The sequence below is a fragment of the Dermacentor variabilis genome, chromosome 1, assembly GCF_050947875.1.
Source record: "Dermacentor variabilis isolate Ectoservices chromosome 1, ASM5094787v1, whole genome shotgun sequence".
NCBI classification, from domain to species: Eukaryota; Metazoa; Arthropoda; class Arachnida; order Ixodida; family Ixodidae; genus Dermacentor; species Dermacentor variabilis.
Genome location: NC_134568.1, coordinates 236,182,504 through 236,205,625, shown reverse-complemented (window position 1 = coordinate 236,205,625; position 23,122 = coordinate 236,182,504). Strand labels below are relative to the sequence as shown.

Here is a 23,122-nt window from a genome sequence, read left to right as displayed (position 1 = left end):
ATTAGTCGTCTGACGTACGCCCTGCCTTTCCAAACTACGCAGTGTAACGACATTGAACATGCGAATAAGCTCATAAGAATCACCTGTAAAGCACCACTCGGCCTGCTTGAAAGCACAAGCACGATCCGGCTGAACGAATTAGGAATGATGAACACTTTCGAGGAATATGCAGCAGCCCCACTAATGGTGCAGCGTAAACGGCTAAACACGACACCTCAGGGACGCTCGGTTTTACAAAGACTTCACTATCCACTGACACGACAATATTGCGGCGCCGAAACAATACTACTACTGCCATCTGAAATCTGAGAGGGGATCCACGTGGCGCCAATCCCCCGTTACATGCACCCAGTCCATCATGCGGCTCGGAGACGCGCACGGGCAGCCACCTTACTAAGGCGGCGAAGCGATCCAGATACTTACTTTACAGACGCGAGTTCGTATCAGGAATACAGGCACCCTCAATACATTTGCAGCAGTCATGACTAGCCAAGGACGATCAACCACAGCAGCATCCATACACACGAAATCGGTCGCAACGGCTGAAGCTGTGGCCATACGCGCCGCGGAAGCTAAGGCCCAATCGGCCTACGTCTGACAGCCTCGCAGGACACCTGCTGCCTCTTCCTTGGGGGTGCTTTACCGGGCTGCATCTTCCGCATCCTAGGAATGGAAATCACTATGGATCATTGCGTGACCTGGTGCCCGGCGCACACAAGGACAGCGGGGAACGAACGGGTGTCCGCTTGGCTGGAGGCATGACAGGCCGAGCCGCGGGCCACATCGCCCAAGAGAACACCTCGACACCCGGTGCGCCAAGAGAAATGCTCGAATTACAACAGCTAAGTGGGCGAACCAAAGCCCTTCCTCACCCAGACCTAGACAGGAGGCAAGCACGGGACTGGCGCTGCCTGCAAACAAACACTTTCCCACATTTATACAGGCTACACAAAATGTACCCAGACAAATACAGCAACAAATGCCCGTGGTGCGAAGGAACACCGACATTGGACACACAACATTCCAGTGCGCGCTACGTCCGGCGGCTGCCACCTCGATGCTGCTAGACAACACTCTCCATAACTGGTCGTGGGAGGCGCGACTCACGTAAGTGGAATTGGGAAGCCAACTGGCGACCCTTAACCAGGCCCGGCGAGCCGCTGTAACCAGTGGGGCCCTGGAGGAGGGGCTCCACCCACCATAACCAAACCTATACTACAATAAACGTTTACTCTCTCTCTCTCTCTCTCTCTCTCAAATGTTGTGGGGGCGTGGCAATGCCCAAAAGGCATGACAATATTTATATAGGCCATCCGGCATGACAAAGGCCATTTTAGGTTGGTCGTCTGGCCCCATGGGAACTAGAAAACAGCCACCGCGTAAGTCGATAGAAGAGAAAAACTCCGTGCTTTGAAGGCAGCAAAGGGCATCGTCAATTCTCAGCAAAGGGTAAACATCTTTGCGAGTGATTTTGTTAAGTCGGCGGCAATCGACACGGAAATGAATCGATCCATCCTTCTCTTTAACAAGAACCAGAGATGACCAGGGGCTATTGAAAGGCTGGATGACACCGTCCTTGAACATATTGGCTACGTAGTCATCAATAACACGGCGCTCTGTCGTGGACAGATAGTATGGTCTTTGTAGCAGTGGCACATTCGTACCCATGTTGATGCAGTGACAAACAGACGACGTGCAGCACAAGGAAACACACTGGCAGTAAGAAGAATAATGCAATAAAAGAATAATAATTACTGCTTTGAACAGTTCCGCTAGTGACACAAGATGAAGCTCGTCTTCTGTCCATATGCATCGTTTTAAGTTTACCTCATCCCCTTTCGCTACTTAGCACAGCGGTAACGGTGGTCCACTAAGAACTCTCTTTATTAGACAGTTTTAGTATAGTGTACGCTATACCATTGCGTACACTAAAAAAAAGCGGCTTGTCACTGCGCATGCGCTGAATGCTAAACGAAATAGCGGGTATAGCGGGCATATGCAACACAAACAAGTTAGCGTTAGCGTTTTTGCGTGGTTTGCGGAGTTTGCGTGAAACATGGCGGCGGTCCCGGCTGCCCGCTTCGAGTTGAATTTGGCGTTGCTTTTGTAAAATGCACTTCGTTCGTAGCAAATGACTGCGTCAACGGCTTTCGCTTAGTCTCAGGCCGCTTCGATGACAGAGTATTATGGATAACCTCGTGGTGTTTTCGAGATCGCTTCTCGTTTCGAACGAGTCGAAGTCTAACGAAAGAAACATTAGAGATGTCAGCGCCACCTATCGCTACAGTCGGAAAATAGCTGCAACGACGGCATATGGCCTCTGAGATCCAAAGATATCGCTGGCCAACTAAAATTATAGAAAACATGCGCTGCTTAGCCTACGCTACACTATAGCGTATATCGTACGCTATAAGTTGCGTTTGCTAAACTAAAACTGTCTATTATGGCTGCCCTTTCATTTTGTGTCAAGTAAGGGGTGGCACCACTGAAGTGAGTGCAGTGGCTGATCGAGGAAGATGACTGCTGCAGTAAAGACAGCTCAAAACGCCATTTCTTTATGCGCAGGACATGATGCTCACCAACAATATATAGGGTGTCCCAGTTTACTTTAGCCAAGCTGTTCAATAAGAAATAAGGTATTAAACACATGGTGAAAGATACGATTTTAAAACCTACTATGTTAGGTCGCCGGACCTCTACTGACCAAACACCGTAGGTCTTATAATTGATATCTTGCACAGTGCTCTCTAAATTTTTTTTTTTCTTTCGTTGAACAATTTGGCTAACGTTAGCTGGGACACAGAGTATACAATAGATCGGGGTGAGTGTCATTACTAAGCCGGGTGAAGCAGCAGAGGCTTCGATTCCACAGGTGAAAATTACTTGCTACCTTCATTCCATTCCTTTAACTGAAAATTAGAGATATTGGTGAGTTTTCCCTTATCTAGCCACTGCTGAGGATGTGCTCAACAAAACGATGTGCGAAATTCTACTAAGCAGTGTTAGAATAAGGAGTAGATCTATGGGCTCATGACTTAAATTTGATACAAACTGGGATACATAGCGCAAGAATGACACAGGGACAAGCAGGAACACGGGACGAGCGCTAACTTTCAACAATTGATTTATTGCAGCTGGTGAGGATACTTATACTCACTGGGACGCCACTGCAACAGATACACTGAAGGGAAGGAGGAAAAGCAGTCATGACATCCCAGTGTGTGTCTGTTGCAGTGGCGTTGCAGTGGCATCCCAGTGAGTATATATATATATATATATATATATATATATATATATATATATATATATATATATATATATATATATATGCTCACCAGCTCCAATAAATCAATTGTTGAAAGTTAGCGCTTGTCCCGTGTTCCTGCTTGTCCCTGTGTCATTCTTGCGCTACGTATGCCAGTTTGTATGTATCCCACCAAGTTGCCCAAACTTCTTCCCTGTTAAATTTGATCTGAAGCGCGAGGCATTGAATAGTCCGCAGGAAAACCCAAGCAGAAAGGAGCTGGTTGGTACCAGGTAGCTGGAACAGTGGGCTTTTCTTTCTAAATACTTATCCAGCAATTAGGCTTTGCCACAAACCACACTATGCTGCATCTGCACTTCAAAATGACTGGGGCCAAGCTTTTTTTCCCCTGTGAAGAAAGACACTCCCGTCTGCAAGGCTCTCAGGAGGAATAGTTACTGTTGATAGCTTAAACTTTTTGAAACCAGGAAGCACTCTTGGAGACTGGGTGGCCTTTCATGTTTGTTTTCTGAATTTAGATGCAATAGTGGACCAGCAGACCAGAGTTTGTTTTTTTTTCCCTTCAAATGAACTTTGAAATGTAGAAGTTGGTCAACACGTCTGCTCTGTTTATTGTGTACCAGGATTTAAAAAATTGTAGAAATCCACTATGACCTAGGGCTCCAATCTAAGGTATAACTTTTTCGACTACAGGCTACATTTCTACTATGGGGATTTTCTAATTATCTAATCTGAATACTTTGAGCATACACCAGTCAAAAAGCAAGGTGTGGCCATTTCAACTCTTTTTTTGTCAGATTCGCAACTGTATGAAGTCCTTCAGCCTAAAATGCCTGTCTGATTTTTGACAAACTAATTGAATTGAGTATTTTTAATACTAAAAATACAATATATTCGAAGCCATCAATCTCTCCAAGAAAGGCAAGAACAGGAATACGTCATCTTGTTCAAAGCGTGTTTAGCCTGTGAACAAGCATTAACATGTGCTAAACCATATAAGCTGATCTTTTGCAATGAACATTTCACACTGAACTTGATTGTATTAGTAATTGCATGATACTGGTCTTTATGTTTCTACATGTGGTCTGCAAAAATCTTTCTAGCACCCTTTGGCATCAGTGGGGTGTGTGCTCTCAACGACTGTTTACAAACATATGGCAGCCACTCTGAAAACGTCTTTCTTATTTCTGAGATGCTTCCGCAAGTATATGGCTGTTCTACGTTTTGGCCATTCAAACTATTCAACATTTTTGTAAGGCCGGGCATGGATTTTCTTGAACAAATTGTTTTGTCACTGTCGTGATAAATAGACCGAAATAGGGGATCTATAAGAAATGTGCAAGACCTGCAGCTGCAATGTGGAGAACAACATATCGCAACAAAGACAGTAAAAAGTCAAGCCTCATCTTCCCACGTGATTGCGCTACCCTATCTATCTGAGGTCTATTCGGACCATTTGCACCCTCTATATATGACATCCTTTATTATGCAACGAATTACAAAGCCCAAAACACAGTGCGATTAGATATAGCATGCATCGCACAGTAATCTGCCAAAAAAAATTTATTTTGCTGTCATTATAGTCGTCTTTCTATGAAAGGAGTTCTTTCATGGCCTTCCCAACGCCCTGGAATAATATGGCAGTGAGATTAGAAACTTCGCAAATCAATGAAAGAGAAAGGCTTCCTTTAATGTGAGCCTTCCTCGACGGAAAAAAAAAAAAAAGTGGAGTATGTATACAAAATTTTCGAATGGGCTCTATAAACATGCTCTGTTTGTATGAAATGTTACTAGTAATATATGCTTTTCATTGCATATAGTCCTTTTTTCCCTCACGCTAAGATCAGCTGCCACTCATGAAAGCAGGCGAAAATGAGCAAGCAAGTTTGTCTCACCAATTACGTGCATTGAAGCTAAAGCTCTGGGTCACCCCAGTCAAGTAGAATAGAAAACAAAAAAAGGGGCTCCTCTACAGTCCGCCTCTGATCCCTCATTGGGCAATGCCAACTGGCACAACACAGGTGAGCCTTTCCCCTACTTAGAACACACAAAATTGCACTGCACAGAGTTAGTGAGACTGAGGCAAAAACCAGAGTTGAGAGTCTTCAAAAAGCCAACAAGGGTTACTCTATGGTATGCCAGTAATTCTTTTGTGACCTTTCCATTCACCCTTCAATGAAGCAGTGGTGCCAGGCACTATAAGTGAGGAGTGGCACTCTAAACTGCCCCGGTGGCCCTCAAGGAGTAAATTTTCTTGCAATAGCAATTATATGGACATTCCAAGTGCATTTTTGCCGTCGCCGTGACGTTCCGTATGAAGTCCAAGCGCGATAACACCTTTGCTGCATGCTGTATGTGAGAGTAAAAGTGTGCGAGGATGAGCGAATGATCGCAGCTCAATCTCGCGTGCGCAAGGAGGGAAAGGTTGTACTTTGGCAGTAACGCGCTGTCTTGCAGGCTTCATCTTGAAAGCGATCTGCTTTGAGGACAGAGTCTAAGTGAACCAACGGGCTCATAGCTTTGCGTGTGTGCTGTGTTCTCACTGCTCAGTTTGATTTGAAGTGATAGACAGCACGAAGGTCACTTCGCTTGCTGCTGCTGCAGTGCTTCCTCACACCAGCATTTTAATAGCGAGCGTCCACAGTCACCGAGTGTGATGTGTGCCTGTGCGTGCTGACACCATGCTTGTTAGCTTAGTAAGCGAATGCTTACAAGTTTATACAACTGATAAAATTACTATCCTTACTTATTATGGCTTTCTAATAATTTGCTATCACAAATGATGCTTTGCCTTTTTCGCGAAACTGCGACTTTTTTTCAAACCATGGACAAGTGGAAACTTGTAGCAGTTGAACTGTCATCTTAAATATAAAATTGAAGCAAAATTAAATTTCATCCTGGCACCCATAGTGGGCATAAAACAAGAGAAGTTATGTAGTGGAGCACGTACCATCACTCAGGGAGCCAGACTATTCCAGATAAACCATGGACATTAGTGCTAAATTTTGTCAGGCATGGCATTCAGCAGTGGATATCGATTTATGAATGTTGCGCATGAATGTTCTTTTCTGAGTACATCTGAATACGCTTCATTACAACATTACTTGATATAATAGTGGCATGTTCAGCCACCACCATTTCAACAACAAAACGGCATGTGGGTCTGCACCAAGAATAAACCAAGCTCTTGTTTGTGCTGTCTGTGTTGTAGATCTTACAGAAAAAGCTTGAAGGCCAGTGTTACATTTGAACCTCGACTGCAGCAAGCAGTTGCTGGAATGACTCAAATGAGCTGCAGGGCACACCTCAGCAGTCCACAATCAGGCAATCCACAAACCATTGCAGTCATGCAGAGTAGTCTTAAAACTTTTGACATTTGGTAGTATCAGGCCAAAGTAAAATATGAACAACAAAAAATCAAACCTCTTCATGACCATTACATGAAAGTGTGATATGGCACTACTGAAATCCATTGGAAGCCAACACAACCTACCGATTCCCGCCATAAAGGTTAATAAAAACTCAAGCTATATTGGAACAACAGGAATGAAACAAGCTGACGTGCCCAACTTCAACCTTGCAGCAACCGCAGAAACTAAACTTAGGCCCTCGTGCATGGCTAGGAAAGTAGCCTGAAGCACAAACAACTGGAGTTTCACACAAGAAAAGCATGCTTTATGCACAGTGCAGAAGTGTGGGAGATCACATAATGCAATGCCAGTTCACTGCGTCATGCACGCACATCTCTTGGGAGGCTACAGCAAGTAGCTTCATAGACAAAGGTGGAATTGGCATAATGTTGCACACCATGATATGTGCGCAAACACTGAGGAACAAAATTATAACACAGAGACTTACCAAGAATTCATCTCTGATGAAGTACTTTGCTCGAATGACTTCAGGGTCTTCTCCCGTTTCAATAACAGCTGGAAAAAAGAAAAAGAAAGGTGAATCTTGGCCATCATCAGAATCTTTACGGTGGCCTGCTTTACAATAAAAAGCACCTTCTACGCTTAGAGGCAGCTAAGACAGTTAAATTAAGACAGTTAAGACACAAATTACAATGGATTCTTCATGCTGGTCAGTTACAGCTGCCCCAAGTCACAATGATATATGAAATGCAATAGGGGAGGGCCCTGAATAGTCATACCACAAAAACAATTCTTCCAAATGCTCAGTACAATGACACTCCATGTCTATGAGAATGGCCCCACCCAGAGGCTTCAAAAGTGCTTAGCAGAAGGGATGAGTGATGGGGCAGGGAAGCAGTTGCTTGGCAGAACATTTGCAGTGACAGTGAGATCTGTATGGGGCAACGACCACCCCTGCTCACCCTCTTCAAATGCCATGGGTCCACAGGGACAAGAACTTAAGGTGAATACGTGATTAGTTCCTCATGTTAGACTTTTTCAGCAGCAGTGTTAACAGGGCAGGTTAGGGCTAACACTACAAATCCTTTATACTAGCAACAGAAGATCATCTCAGTGATCTCAATAGGCAGATAAAAGGCCTGTCGAATGGTGATGCTGCCAATGTTGCTTTAATACTTTTAGCTATGCCACAGCTAGCATTATGTCTAGATGCTTACCATGGTAGTTTTCAACCTATACAATTGTTTTTATTCCTAAATTCATGTGTGAATGCATATCATACCCACAATGGGCTGTTTACACAAACTTAAAGAAGCCCGGACAAAATTTTCTGTCATGTTTTTATTTCTTGATTGGATAGCTGCTGACTCGGTACTTCTACAATGGAGTCTCAATTCCTTGAAAGCACAACAAATACGCTAACGTTTAATATCAATAGCTCAAAAGACGTGCCAAGGGCAGTGCAGCTTGGGATGAGAAAAAGAAGACTATCCCATCAATGAAACCTGATGTGGCAGTTTCACGGTACCAAAGCCATGTACACATACACAAGCGCTATGTTCGTGCTGTACAAAGCTAAGTCCAATTAGAACACAGTGGGGCAAGAGGGAAAAATGGTTTCCCCTACACTTCCAAAAGAACCACGCAGTCGTAAAGGCCAATTTGGCAGTTTTCTGTGCCAAAGTCATTGTATGGTCTTCAACCATTGCATTGAGCTGACTGGCATGCTACTAAGTTGTGATGCTGCATGACCACTACCTCTGCCTTCAGCTATGTGAAAAGCCTCCTTTTCCACATCCAAAGCTGCACTGCAATTGGCACATGTTTTTAATGCATTGCATAAAAGATGACAATTATTTGCAGAGTTCTCAAGAATTTGAAGCCTCATACCGTAATTATGGAGTTTACAGCTGCCTAAAAAAAATGGGATAAAATCTTTGTCAGTACTGCAACCTCCCCTTCATATGTGTATCTTCATATCACTAGTCAGTCCTTAGCAGTTGCGCCCCCCCCCCCCCACACACACACATTCAGTGCAATAAGAAAAAAGCGGGAGGGGCACACACAGGTATACTGCAACATGAAGTGCTTAAAAATAAAATAAAAATTGGGCCACCATAGCTTTTAATGCTCCATTAAAAGTAAGGGATACTTAATCTACAGCAGCCAGCACTTCTTAAAACGTTTTGTGAAAAAATATGAAATCGTTTGTGTAGCTCATTGGACAGGCTGGCACAATCGGCAAAACGCATCGATTGTTAAATTACAAACTTTAGTGCTTATATTAACACATTAAAAAGCTGAAAGCAGGAATGTGGTACACATTTGTAGCACTATACAATATGCTACCTGAGAGCTAATGCACTCCCTGTCATCGTTACAAACTTCTTTCCATAATCACATGCGAGGCGACTCAAAATGCTTAGAACAAGGCGGATATCAGCATTTTACTGCAGCATCAGTTAAAAGCTGGAAACCAGGTTTACAGTGTCCCTGCGTCTGCCCATCCATCCTTTCAGTTGCGCCAACAGCCATCATCGTCAAGTCATCGCTGTCCCCAGATTCCTCTGTAGCAATGTGCACTTGCAAGCTGGACAAGCTAAGCATGGCATTATTGCACAGCTCTGGCATTTCCTGCAAGGAGTTGCATCTTACACAAACCCTAAGAATGCCCATGCATATATTTCTGAGGCCACAACAGGTAGTAGTGGATTAGGATGGCGTGAGCATTGCAAAGAAATGGTTTTTGAAAAGATGCCGGTGTCTGCAATGACAGCTTGCTACTATTGCAGTAAATGAGCTTCTAGCCTTAGGAATTGCTGCAGTCAGCCAATTTCCTCTTATACAAATGCATTGCCTGTGGGCTTGAGCGAACAGCTCTGTTACCATTCAGGTACACATTTCTGATGGTGATAGTGCTCATGAAAGTCAAGGCTGACAGATTTTGCTGTGGTCCTGTTCGCTTTTGAAATTGAAGTAAAGGCGATGGAATGCTCTTGATAGCACTGTGTCACTCAAGTTCTTCTTCTAAGAGATGAGAAATGTATAGTCATGCATTTTTTTTACACTTCTACAGAAAATTTTTCGGTAGATATGATTTGCATCTTCAGTTCATAACTTAATCAGTGGCGTTTAAGTGTGCAAACAACAAATGCACAGGCTCACTGGGAAATAGAAATTAAATGTTTTTTATTGCCATCTTTCTATCCCAACACACTCTTGCTAATGTTAAACATGCCATGGTTTGCTACGTACAAAATATACCATTATGATTGCTTGGGAATGTTGCAGGTTACAACATGCAAAGAAGTGGCTCATTTCATGCCACTTTCAATATAGCAGCATGAAGGACAAAACAAAAGCAGTTAATAAATGTACCACCATTCAAGCAAAGGTTAAGGTGGGCTCTCAGTTTCCTTCCAACTCATGGGACCTTGCTACTGGCACTGTGTTGAGCATGCTTTATCTTTGTGCTGTGGCTCTGGCTGCATTTGTTTCAATGGCTGACATATTTGTCTACGTAATGGTGGAATCTGTGCTAATTCAATGCACCTTAAGGTGCAACTGAGATGTCTTAACCCACAATTCAAAAGGATTTCAAGGTGATGCCACATCCCGAATGTGGCAGGGCGCATTATGGACCAGAGTATGCTCGCTGCTAAAACTTGAGTTTTCCTTTCTGCCAAAAGATGAAAAGCAAAGGTCGAGTAGAGCGACAACAATAAAAACCGTGAAGAGTGAGATACAGGAATGTTGTTGCTGCAATGGCACGATGTTACGGATAAAAACAGAAAGGTCCTGTCCAATTTGGAGAACTGTCACTTCTGTGTTGACAGTGGCATGTTTCCTGTCATAACAGAAATGAAGAGACCTGAAACTGTTCAATAAAAGGACTTTCTAATGCATTTTTTATTGATTTGAAATTTCAAAAACAAATAATTCGCTTATTTGCTCCGATATTCTTAGTAGCTTTTGGAATTATCTACTACCCATGAAAGCTGCTTTTAGGAAGGCAAGGCTGGTGTATACTATCTTGCAGACTTCCAGAACAATAGCATTTTGTGGATTGCAGGACACTACGTGACCTATTACATACCATGACAAAAACAAGGTCAAACATGTGGGCGCCTTTAGACTTACGGAAGGGTGACAAAGGAGCAGCCATAATGAAATAGATTATCTAACGCAACCTGCTTCCAACAGTTTGCAATGGTAACATATCCTTCCAACAATTTCATTCATTCTGAGCTAAAATTGTTTTCTATAAATGAAGAAATGAAGAAACTGTACTAAATTGCTCATCAAAACCTTATTGCCTAAATGTGTGACCTCACAAATTCAAAATTTTATTCTTGTATTTGGGCCATTTTGGCTTCAAATAAGTTCTTAAAACTTGCTATTAGGTTGAGCCTTTGGTTCCTTTAGAATGCACTGTAATGCTTCATCAATGAAAAATAGTCCGCTTAGATCGATGCAAATGCTACCCAAATCCACAACATCTTTCAAGAGAGACAGCTGGGAACTTCAGGGCAGCAACACCCACCAGATTTTGTTTTTGTGTTTTTTCTGCCTCACTAAGTGTCCTACCTCACAGTAGAAAATAATTTTTTGTCATTCATGAAGCATGATTAGTGCGCTACCACAGCTTAATTTAGTTGTTTTTTTTCATTGTACCTGTAAGAACTATCCACTTGATATAAAATCTAATAAAATTATGTGGCCTAACTATCTTTTTTTAAATATATAGATATGGAAAACTTTAAAATCTTGGTCTACAAGTGCATCAATTCAAAAGGTGCAGGAAGATGACAGCATAAAGCTTGCACAAAAGTTTAAAGGAGAGGGAAGCAAGGGCCATTTCTACATGCTTGCCTTGTTAGAATGAGAATAAAATCAAATCAAGCAGTTCCTTTACAGAGAACACCTACCAGCAAAATGAACGTTAAATATACAGGGGAAGTAGGGGCTGCGCTTTCTTGTGCAACGATAATAAAAGCTCAGACAGAACTACTATAGGATGGTGCACTTGCACTGATGCCAAGAAACAAACGCGGAGTAGCTGCTGAAATATGCTGGACAGAACTAATCTTTCGGCTCATCTGCTCTCTAGCACTCAGTTGACCCAACAGCAACTTCTGTTCTGCATTCTGACTAAGACATCCAAAGGCAGACTAGGCATGGCATCCGATATACTTTCACAGAAGTTTCTTAATGAAAAAATTGACTGCAATCCTGAGGACGTTCAAAGAATGTGCTCAGGCCCAGCAAATGAACTTCATTAGAAGGTTTAAGGCTCATGCAGGGTTGGATTTCATGGAGTTGTTTGGGATGGACCATTGTGAATGAATGTAAATGCAGATGCATTTACATTATATTTACATTACATCTACATTACAGATAAATGTAATGTAGATAAAGGACACATGTTGCAGCAAAAAAATGGAGATGTAGAACACCACCATGATCAAATAATTTACACAAACTGAATGAAATAATTTGTCGCGTAAATTTTTTTACTCGCAAAGTTACACCAACGTAAATTCCGCATGAATTACATCAATGAACTCCACCTTCTTAGTTAAACTTTGACCCTCTGAGTCCCCCCCCCCCCCCCCCAGTATTCATGCACAAGGAAAAAACTAGAAAAAGCTTCTTTCCCCAATCTACGATGGGAGTGGCCAAAGTCATTTTGTAGAAATTTTTGACGCAGGTAAATTCTCGTTTTGGAGCAAATTGGAGCAGACAAATTCTGATTTTGGAGCAGTCTGTAGCACATGTATTTTATTAGTGCAGCAATCTGGAGCAAGCAGATTATAATTTAGAGAGATTTTAATTTAGAGCAATGATATGATTAACTAAGGTAACAGTCACAAAAGCTTGCATTCCACAGCATTAAAGAAGTTCTAGAGAGCAGCTTAAAGGCATTTTTCATACTAATTTTGTATCAAATTCTGGTGAAGGAACTGAAGGTGCTTCTCAATATATGTGAAAAGCAAGGTTTGCAAACACCACAGTGGTTTATTCAAATACATTTCTAGGTAATGTAACAGCAACTGGTTCAAACAGATTCTGCATGTGGCTGACTTCACTTAGACTCACTAGAACCACTGCAACATATGGAGTTCGCATTGAGTGAATAAGTGTAAGGCTTTAAGTCCCCTGAATAAGATAAAGTAGCGACATTAGTCCATCCCTGGCCTCTTCATTCCGAGTCCCCTCACTGCTTGCCCTCTTGGATTGCTCTTTTTGATTGCGGCGATCGCGCTGTACCACTGCGATCACCGCGATATCAATATTCACAATCACCATGATAGTGGGGCTCAGAGCCATGATCAAGAGCAACTGTCATGGTTCTGGTGCCACGAAAGTTGCTCAGGATTCGGGATCATCATGGGATATCAGGATTTGTAATCAACGCGATCAGGGGGTTGCAAGCCACAATCAAGAGCAACTTTCATGGCACCGATACGAGTACAAAATGTGAGGCACGGCCGGCAACAAGCGAACGCACTTGTCTCCGCAGTAACAACACCAGCACAATCATGTGACCCCATTCTACCGAAAGGAACGCAGGGATAAGCCCCAGATCTCATTGCCTGCGCTCGCTCACTAGCTCAGACGGCAAGATAAAACAATGTTGCAACCTTTAGTTTTATTCAGGGGGCTTGTGTGCGGCTGTTTGTGCCCACTGGTGCCCAGAATACGTAAATTACTCTCTCACAACCTCGGAGAATAACTACAAGATTAAAGCCCTACACTGTGCCAGCGGTTGTTTGCCGATGCCTGCCGGAGCCAAGGCTATTCTGACGCAGCATGGCACAATTTTGGAGATTTTTCCACTTTCAGTGCAATTTGGCATAGCAATTTGCATATCAAAATGGCACATTTATTGCGAAATTCCACAACTTGCCCAATTCTCGTTTTTTCTGAGCCCTCACATCTCTATTTCCCTTGCCACTATATGGAAAAGAAAATCTGGATGAAAAACAGTAGGATTGCCCTATAACCAGGGTGTCTACTACATTGACATTTCCAAATTCCCTGACTTTTCCAGGTTTTCCCTGAGTGCCTTCACAAAATTCCCTTAGTGGCACAGAACTTTGTTTTATGTCAAGACAGGTTGACACCATGTCACCCGGTGCTGTCACTCTATAGCAAAATGTTAAAAAAAAAATGAATTAATCCAGCATTTACTTTATTCAAGAAGAAATCAGAAGGAAGGTGTTAGTAAAATTCCCAGTGAAAAAAAATTTTTGAAAAACATGGTAAAACTCATTGCAAATCGAGTCGAACATTCTCAAACACGAATAAAAAGGAGATGCGTACAGAAGCAAATATTTTCAAATATCCCCTTCAGTCACGAATTATGATCGACTATGACTACATGTCTGCACATTCAAGCTGTATGTTGCAGCTTTTCGCCTGGAGGACCTCCAACAAGTTTTGTTGGAAATAAAACATTTGATTGATGATTGATTGAGGATGAAACATAGATGGCGCTTGAGACTCCACTGAAAGCAAAGCGAGGTAGTAGAATGACTCTTTGAGCACTTTATGAATCATCATAATTACAGAGTAACTAAATATTTGAATACTGTAATGTCAGTCATGCTATACTTCTTCACAAAAAGGATTACGTGCACAAGTTATTCATTGGTCTCAAACATTTCAAGAAGAGAGAGAGAACAAACATTGAATCTTTCGAATCAGTGAGAAAGTTCTTTTTTCACCCAAGGCAGGTGGCCTCCTCATTCCAGGCAGTCATTGGCCCTTGCTGCTTCCATGGCCTGGTTCACAGCTATCGCTGGTCCCCCAACTGCGAGGCCACGAGCATGGCCTCTCATGATTCTTGTTGGTCTTCTTCTGTGCTTTTGTTTTCGGTTCTTGATTGAGCTTCTTGATTGTTGGATTCAACAAGATTAGGACACCCCATCACCATATGACAAAGGCTGTCCGGCACCCCACAGGATAGAGGCAAAGGCATGAGAATAGGGTTGGGTGCATTCTATGCATTATAATGCCGTGTACATTGGAGTTTGTTTGGAGACACCGCAGAGTAACTGTCTCTTCTCTGGTGAGACTGGAGTGCGGTAAGGGGTATACCCTTCTTTCAAATTTGTAATGCTGCCGGATATCCGAATATATTTTTTTAGAACATCCTCGGACTTTGTCGCCTTACAGAACCTCTCTGGCAGGATAGCCCGGCTTGTATGATCTTGGGCCACGGCGTCTGCCGCTTCGTTTCCTGCCAGTAGCTTGTGGCTAGGGGTCCAGAGGACGTAGGTCCCAGGAACTTGCGCGTGCTTCGACATTTCTTGCAGGATTTTCAGAGCTTTCGTGGATATTACGGCTTTTAGGAAATTATGACACGCGGATTGCGAGTCACACAATATTACGGCATTTTTGGTGCATGCGTAGATGGCCAGTGCTATTGCCACCTCTTTGGTCATGTCCGAATGTCTTGCAATTATTGTTGCAGCGGCCTTTTATTCTTTGATATTAATTACGGTTGCTGCGAAAGCAGGTATCCTTGGATACTTAGCCACATCCATGAATCTTGTGTTAGGGTCTGCAGACAATTTCTTGTGGAGTGCTCTTGCTCTTGCCCGTCTTCTTTCCTCATGAAAGTTTGGATGAATATTGCAGGGTACAGGTGCCACTAAGATTAAGTCTTGTATGCGTGTTGGGAGCCTAGTTTTTCATCCGATTTCGCAGTTGCCTCCACATCGTAGCCCAGCCGAAGGAGCACTCTTCTCCCGGTGGGAATCAATTTTGAGTCTTTCAATCTGGCTTGTTTTGTGCGCTTCTGTGAGTTCCTACTACGTATTGTGCAGGCCGAGTTTGATTAATCGTGATGTAGGTGCCTTTTCGAGAATTCCCAATGCAGTTTTGGTAGCTTTTCTAATCATGATGTTTAGTTTTTCGATTTCTGCATTCGTCAGGGCAAGATAGAGGGTGCAATACGCGATCTGGATTGTGATGAGCCCCTCTACGATACGCAGCATGTCTTGTTCTTTAAGGCCGTGCCTTTGGTTTGCAACTCTCTGAATGAGGTGCGACACTTGGGTGAGCGATGTTTGAAGTTTGGGGAGGGTCGCAGCTCCTGACCCATCTTTGTGTATGATGCAAGGCCAAGTATTTGCAATGACTCGACTCATGGTATTTGGATTCCGTTAGGTGTTATGCTTGGGTAGGGTTGCTAAAATGCTGGAGGTCTGCCTCGATTTCTCACTTTGAGCCCTGGCAGTTCTCATTTTTTGGGTGCACACTGTAATCCGTATTATTTAAGTGAAGTTCGGCGCAATTTACTGCCTCCTGTAGGGTGTTCTGTTGTTGGTCCGTAGATGGTGCTTTGGTCCATATTGTTATATCGTCTCCATAAAAGGTGTGACTGAGCCCTTCTATTTTGTTTAGTTATTTAGGCAATTGCATCACCATGATGTCAAAGAGCAAAGGTGATATACCGACCCTTGAGGCGTTCCTTTGTTCAGCATCTCAAAGTTTTCGGTTCTTAGGTTACCAACCCTGAAGGTGGTCGTTCCGCCTGATGAGAAGTTTTGTACGTATCGAAACAATCGCTCACCAGAGCCGGTCGCCTGGAGGTTGCGGAGTACCGCCTCATGCGCCAAATTGTCAAAGGCACCCTTAATGTCGAGTGCCAGAATGGAGCACTCTGTGATGTTTTCCCAAGTAGTCTATTAGGTTTTATTTGATTTGTAATAGCACATCTTGCATGGAAAGATGTTGCCTCAAGCCGAATATTATTTTGGGAATCAGGTCATTGTCTTCGAGTGATGAGTGAGGCGTTCGTGTGTCATGTGTTCCACCAGCATTCCTGTAGACGATGTCAAAGAAACGGGGTGGAGATTCCCTACTTGCAGCAGTTTACTGGGCTTTGGGATCATGGTGATTTTGGCATGCTTCCATACTGCTGGGATCTCGCCCCTCTCCTAGCACTCATTCATATAATTTAGTAGATTGTTTACCGATTCCTTTTTGAGATTTCAAAGGATTTTGTTAGTGACCTTGTCCATTCCCAGTGAGGCGTTTCGAGTTAGCTTTACCAGTGCGGCCCCAATCGCAGCATGCGAAAAGGGTCTGTCCAATTCCTGATTGGGCGTGCCTTTGTATGGCTTCGGATTACTCTTGCTTGGAGTTTTTCCTCCCGTGAGCTTAATTTTTTATTTCTTCCAGTACTTGCTGCTCTGTATCTTGGTAACAGTGGAGTAACTTTGCAACGTTATGCCTCCATTGTGCCTTGTTTTGCGTTGTTCATAGAAGCAATTAGAGAATGTGCCACCTCTTTCTCATACTCAGCATACCTTGAAGTAGGTCACACGTTTGGTTTCAATTTTGTCTGCTAAGCTTCTCAGCATACGCCTCGGCCAGTTGAGTAATACAGGTGATGCGTTGCTTGAATTTCTGGTTGTGTTTCATCTTCCACCTTTTGAGAAGCCCTCTTCAGTCTTCCCATAGGTGGAGGAGGTGTGGATCAACTGCCTGTGTGTCCATTGTGAACTTAATTTCCTTGGTGTGCTTTTTGGCTTCCTTAACGACGGTGCAGAGCCAAGCTTCAATATCTTCAATTTTACTGGCTTTGTCACTTTTCCTGAAACCGGCCCAGCCTTGATTTTTGCCTTGTTGGTTTGAATCTGTGCCTTACGGTGCAGTACTTTAAATTGTATAATATGATGATCACTACCCAGGCCCTCCTTGAGTCTGGTTCACTCTGCCCTACTGATGCCTTGGTAAAGGTCAGATCGGGGTTGGTGTCACGAGACACACTACTGCCCATTCTCGTGGGCGTGTGCGGATCATTCCACAACGTCAGGTCATATTGCTGTGCTGTGTCGTGCCCATTCGCTCCCTTCTTAGTGGTTTGATGGTATCCCCAAGCCGTATGTGGTGCATTAAAATTGACCGTCACTACTATCTTGTGGCCTGTCGTTAGGAGTCTGGTTTCTCTGAGGAGCATATCAAAGTACTAAAGGAGATCTTTGGGAGGGCTGTAGATGCAGAGGACGAAGAGGCTCTGGTGAGTCTTTCTTTCCGGTGTTACTTCAATTAGGGTGTGCTCTGTTTCCATGTGTGTGAGATCATGCGAGTCCTTTTGGCGAAAATAGCAGTGCAGTGTGTGCCCACATGTCTCTTGTATCCTTGGATTTTGAAGTTCTTGCCAAATGTTTCTTGGAGGGCAATGACCTCAGGCTGTTCCAAGTTTTGCCAATTCTTGAACATTTGTTAGTTTGTTTCGAAGTGATCTGCAGTTCCATTGCCAGATCTTGAAAGGCTGACGTCGGTGCTCTTTCCTAATGTGGATTCCCTTTCTGTTCTAATTTGTTGTCCGTGTCAGTGTTTCTGGCCCGTCTGTTGGCATCATGCACGTCGGTTTGCGCCTTCTTTCGTTAATGCTTATCGTCTAGTGCGGTTCTTGTGACGAAATTCCACTTAACGTGGGTATTGAAATTGCTGATTTCTTGAAGTCCTGTTTGGATTTCTGCCAGTTGTTGAGTTATGTATTGATGTAGCTGCTGCGTGACTTGCTGGACTATTGGTCCCATTGCTTTCTGGATCACTTGCACCTCTTCCTTGGTAAAGATTTCGATGTCGCTGGATTTCGCTGTGTTACACTTCACGATGATATCTTGTTCCTTGCAGCGTTGGACGAGTTTTCTTATGAACGTTTGCTGTCTAGCTTGGCTTGAAACTCGTTCCTTTGTTTTTCTCTCTATTTCTTCAACTTCCCTATTCGTACTTTTGCCGGTCACAATACCTGCATGCGATATTCTCTTTTGCTAACTAGATCGCGATCTTGAGCCTGACCTGGACCTAGACTGGCTTGATCTGGATCTCGAGTTGCTATGGGATGGCCGAGGAAATGGGGTAGTAGGGAGCAAGATGCTGCTGCGGCTACTGCTAGATGTTATTGGGTCAGGGAAGTCTGAGGGCGAGCTCAGATTCCACTCCTGCTGCTTTTCTTGTTGTGCTTGTTCCCACTTTTGCTTAACTCTGAAAGGTGGTGGCGCTGGTTTGAGCTTTTTCTTACACTCCCTCCCGGCTGTTTCATGCGGAAGTTCGCATGTTTTGCAGATTGGTGTGCATTCGTGGTTTAGGGGATGTCCAATTTTACTGCAAAAATGACAGAAGTTCTGCTTTGGGTGCAGATAGATGTCTTGCCTGTGCCCAATGTCACCACAAAGTTTCCAGTACTGTATAGACTTTCTATACGGCCTACATCAAAGTAATACTCCACAGACCTTAATTCTGAAAGGAATATGCAGCCTTTCAAAGTAGACCAAGGCCGAGCTTGACCTTCCAAGCATCCTTGCGTCTATAACTGTTATCTGCCCTCTGGCACGATTTTGGACATGAGGTCTTTATTAGTAATTCCTGGCTCTAGGTCATGTACTACGCCTTTAGCAACGTATTCTGGGATAGTGACACATGCATTAACCTTGTAAACGACTCCTCCTAGTTGAATTTCCTCGATCTTGAAGAGCACTTTGTGGGCAAGTACAGTATCTGTGCTGCTGGCTAACATGACATTATCTTGCGTTTGCACTTGTACTGTAACTTTCTCATTGAAAGTTTGCAGTGATATCCCACTTGCTTTGCATACTCCTTGTGCTATTGCGAGGTGCGACCATTTAGAAAGTTGAAGTCCTACCTGCGGTCGGTGGACAATCTTCTTCTCTCGGTAGTTGGGGGAATCGCGGCCATTTTTAGAATAGCCTTCTTTGATGTCTGCTGCTGCAATGGTTTCTCTTGGGGGGGCTGTTCTGCCTCCCACGCTTTCATAACCTTGTTCTCTCCTCTCGTTAACCATGGGCCTTGCTTTTCGATTGTTTTTCCGCTGCTTTGGTCATAGCTATACTGTTGCTGTTTGCTCTCGTCATCCAGTTGCACCACTTGGTGGCTTTCCGTATGTGACATCAGGAAATGAGAAAAACAAAAAGTCTCTTTTCGGCAGCTCGAACCACGGGGCACGTGGTTCACGAGGCAAGAAGCTCCGTCACGAAGCTTGGGCATGGGAAGAAGGCACGTGGCCAAGGCGCATGGCACGTGGCCTCAGAGAGCAAAGCTTGGCAATCCCCCGTAGGCGTAGCTGGGGCGGCGGCCGCCTTGCTACCGTCAAGATTAGTAAATCTGTGAAAAATGAACTCATGGAGCTGCGGATGGTCTCTCTGAATGCCGCTTCTCGAGCTGCGTTGTGTTCAAGAAGGAAAAATATTTCGAGGCTGCTACTGACATGCCCCCCGTCAAACGTCCCATAACAGACGGTAGTGCTTCACCAAAGCAGTACTCTGTAAAGATACATATCACTCGGAAGTAAAATGGAAGTAATCTAGGCTATCAGAATGTTCAATTTACCCAAAGGTTCATGTTTGGGCTCTATTCCTTGCTACCACAGCACAGAAATGGAAAAAATAGGTAGCGTTTACAAATGTGGACGCCGTGACTGAAGGAAATATGAGCTATTTCTATCAACTGATAGCAAGCTTATTGGTGTGATGTCTGAGCTTTGTCACATGTGAGATTCACTCTCAACAGCTGGTAAGTCAACTTCAACTGTCCTGAAATATACTCTCAGCCCGCACACAATGCCTCAATGTTGTGTTTCACTGCTTCAAAGAGTTTATATTGGTTTAAACACGGCCGGTCTCTAGGGGAGTGCGCGCTTTCCTTCTTACGGCCTTCGCATTCGCCGCGGAAGCAATGGGAGTTTTTCTCCATGAGTTACGCCTTCCGCCGCCGCAAGGGGCGCGACGACCCTACTGCTAGGGACCGCTCTCTGCCCGCCTGCTTCTGCGGCGGCGGGCGGTGATCGCCTGGTTTCGTGCTGTTTTTCCACTGCTTCTTGTTCAACGATTCACCGAAATGAAAGAAAACAAAAAGCAAATGATTTATCTACATGTCAGCCAATGAGTTCACACGTGAACGGAGTTTTCATAGAAAAATTCGAACCATAGAAAAATCAAAGGTCCAATCACTCTCATTTCTGAAAGGTATGACAGGGAAATGACATGTTGCGGTCTGAAATGCCGAAGGTTGTATTTCGGTCAATTTCTTGCATGTCTCATAGTCCATGCCGAAGTTAAGTGCTGGTAGAGAATTTAGTTAATGCGAAGGTTAACGGAATGGTTTATGGTTTATGGGGGTTTAACGTCCCAAAGCGACTCGGGCTATGAGGGACGCCAATGTGAAGGGCTCTGAAAATTTCGACCAGCTGGCGTTCTTCAATATGCACAGACACTGTACAGTACACGGGCCTCTAGAATTTCGCCTTCATAGAAATGGCTCAGTAGCTTAGCACTCCAACCACTGAGCCATCGCGGCAGATTCATATAAGTTTCAATGCCGTCATATTCATTGCTTTCTTTTTCTCGCCACATTGTCAGGAATAGGGGGTATTGTCTCCTGACTCGGCTACCTGACGACGCCATTGTCGCCGCTGCTTCCGCGAACGGCATTCCTCGCAGCTGCGTGTCGAACTATGTCTCGAATTCCGACTCATCCGCCTTTACGTTGGTTTTCTAAGAATCCTTCCAAGGTCTGAATTCGCCGATCTTAACAATGTGCACAAAAGCCTGCCAACTTGACTTCCCTCTTATGTGCGAAGCGCAAACGTCACTGTTGGTCTGAGCTTGTTTTTTTTTTTTCCGAGCCTCCCATATTTCTCTCTTGGACGGGGAGTGCTCTCATCGCACTATGTGCCAGCAGGCAGCGTGGCCTTTAGTGTTGTGAGCACTGGTGCACGTTTCTACCCGTTTCTTCCACGGATTAAGTTATTTGCTGTGCGACGGTGTTTATTGCCCGCCGTTGATCATCCAACGCAGCGATGGTGTACTGCTGCGTACCACTTTGCAAGTCACAGTTGGGTAAGACTCGGGGCGTTTCTTTTCATCAATTCCCGAGTGATTCAGAACTGTTTCCAAAGTGGCTCAAAAACATCTCCAGAGAAAATTTCGTCTTCAACGACAAGTCGGCATCGAGTGTGGTTTGCAGCCGGCATTTTCTCGCGAGTGACTATGCTTCAGGGTGCCGCATCAGAAAACTTTTACGTTCAGAACATATCAGCCAACTGATATGTTCTGAACGTAAAACATATTGAAGTTATGGATCTGAGCGCATCGCATTGGACACCTTGAATTTAGCTGTGAATAAATTTGTTTTCGTTTCTCTGAATCCGTCCAGCGTCATGAATTCACGCTAAATCCGCTTTCGTGCAAAACAAAAACGGCAGCGCTTGAGATTTCAGGAGCTATATTTTATACGCTTCGGAATTCTTAGGAATCTGTCATATAAACGCTTCAGGTCGCTTATAATTTTACACAATGGTTAAAACCCATCAGTAGGCAAACTGAAGATGCTGATAAATTTCTCTCCAAATTTAAAGGGTAGAAAGTGTTGACGTGAGTGCACCAAAGCCTCATGCTACCATGCAGTCATACTGAAGAAGAGCACGCGATGGCGCGCGGTAGTTTTTCTGTTGTTTATAACTCTTAGCTGTCAAATTGAAGAGGCTGATTGTGCGGTCTTTGCATAATGCATAGGGGTGAAATATCAGGACCTGATGGTTACCACTCACGCGGGACGGACTTGGAGCGGGCGCGCGTTCTCCTTCCGCGTGAACAGCAGTCGCAGCGGCAGAGCAGTGGGGCAGTGGCGACCCCACCGTGGTGCGGTGGGAGGCGGGAACAGACCCCATTGTGATAGCCATAGGAAGAGAAGCGCGCGCACCCCTCGAGACCGGCCGTGGGTTTAAATAAAGGGACACCTGCATTTAGGCATCAACCAACTGCTTTTTGAGCTCAAGCAAATTGAACAAAGTGCCAACAGCTTCCTCTCCCGTTCACTTCTCAATGCATAGGTCTCCTGCTTTCGTCCTCCTTCCATCGTGCGTTCGCCCCACGGACCATCTGAGGCGTACTCCTGGTCAGTCATACAGTCAACGTCCGGTTTTTCGGACTCCCTAGAGTCCGCGAAAACGTTAAAAAAATAGGGCAGTTCGAAAAATTGAATGCTTTCTTTTTTTGGGGGGGGGGGGGGGGGCTGCCCTTAAGGGCTCAAATCGCTACAGGCACATATGAAAAGGCCTGCCAGTAGACTTATTAGACATAACGGTGCTCGCACTGTGACAGGAGATGGCGGGTGGACGCATGTATAATTAAGGAATACATATTGTGCCCTGTGACAATTGCCCCTTCCCACACTTGTTATGCTTCACCGCAAAACTTTCGCGTATACTTCACCGCTTAACATTTTTGTATAGAGGCGAAGCTGACTTTCCGGAACCGGCATCATGCAACGCGCCGTGCTTTCCGAGCTTCAAAGCCAATCGCGAGGACCACAAAGGCGCAGTCGGTGCAGTTGCCGACAGCGGTGAATTCTTTCAATGGAAAACATGGCGCCGAACGGCAAGAACCTTCGAAGCAGCTAGGCCCGGCGTTTGCTGCGGCGGTGGATACGGCTGCCAGCGGATCTG

General features: G+C 44.3%; 1 protein-coding gene across 7 annotated transcripts in view; it reads right to left on the bottom strand.

The window, feature by feature from the left end:
• Galphas (G protein alpha s subunit) overlaps positions 1–23,122 on the bottom strand; it is a 238,054-nt gene that overhangs the window by 55,698 nt on the left and 159,234 nt on the right. For 4 of the 7 annotated variants that reach the window (XM_075671665.1, XM_075671682.1, XM_075671650.1 and 1 more), the window contains one exon: positions 7,124–7,191. In XM_075671665.1, the coding sequence (XP_075527780.1) occupies positions 7,124–7,191 (68 nt within the window). Of the gene's footprint in view, positions 1–4,747; positions 4,893–7,123; positions 7,192–23,122 lie in introns of those variants that run through there. The other 3 variants (XM_075671690.1, XM_075671674.1, XR_012823267.1) reach the window with 3 other exon arrangements.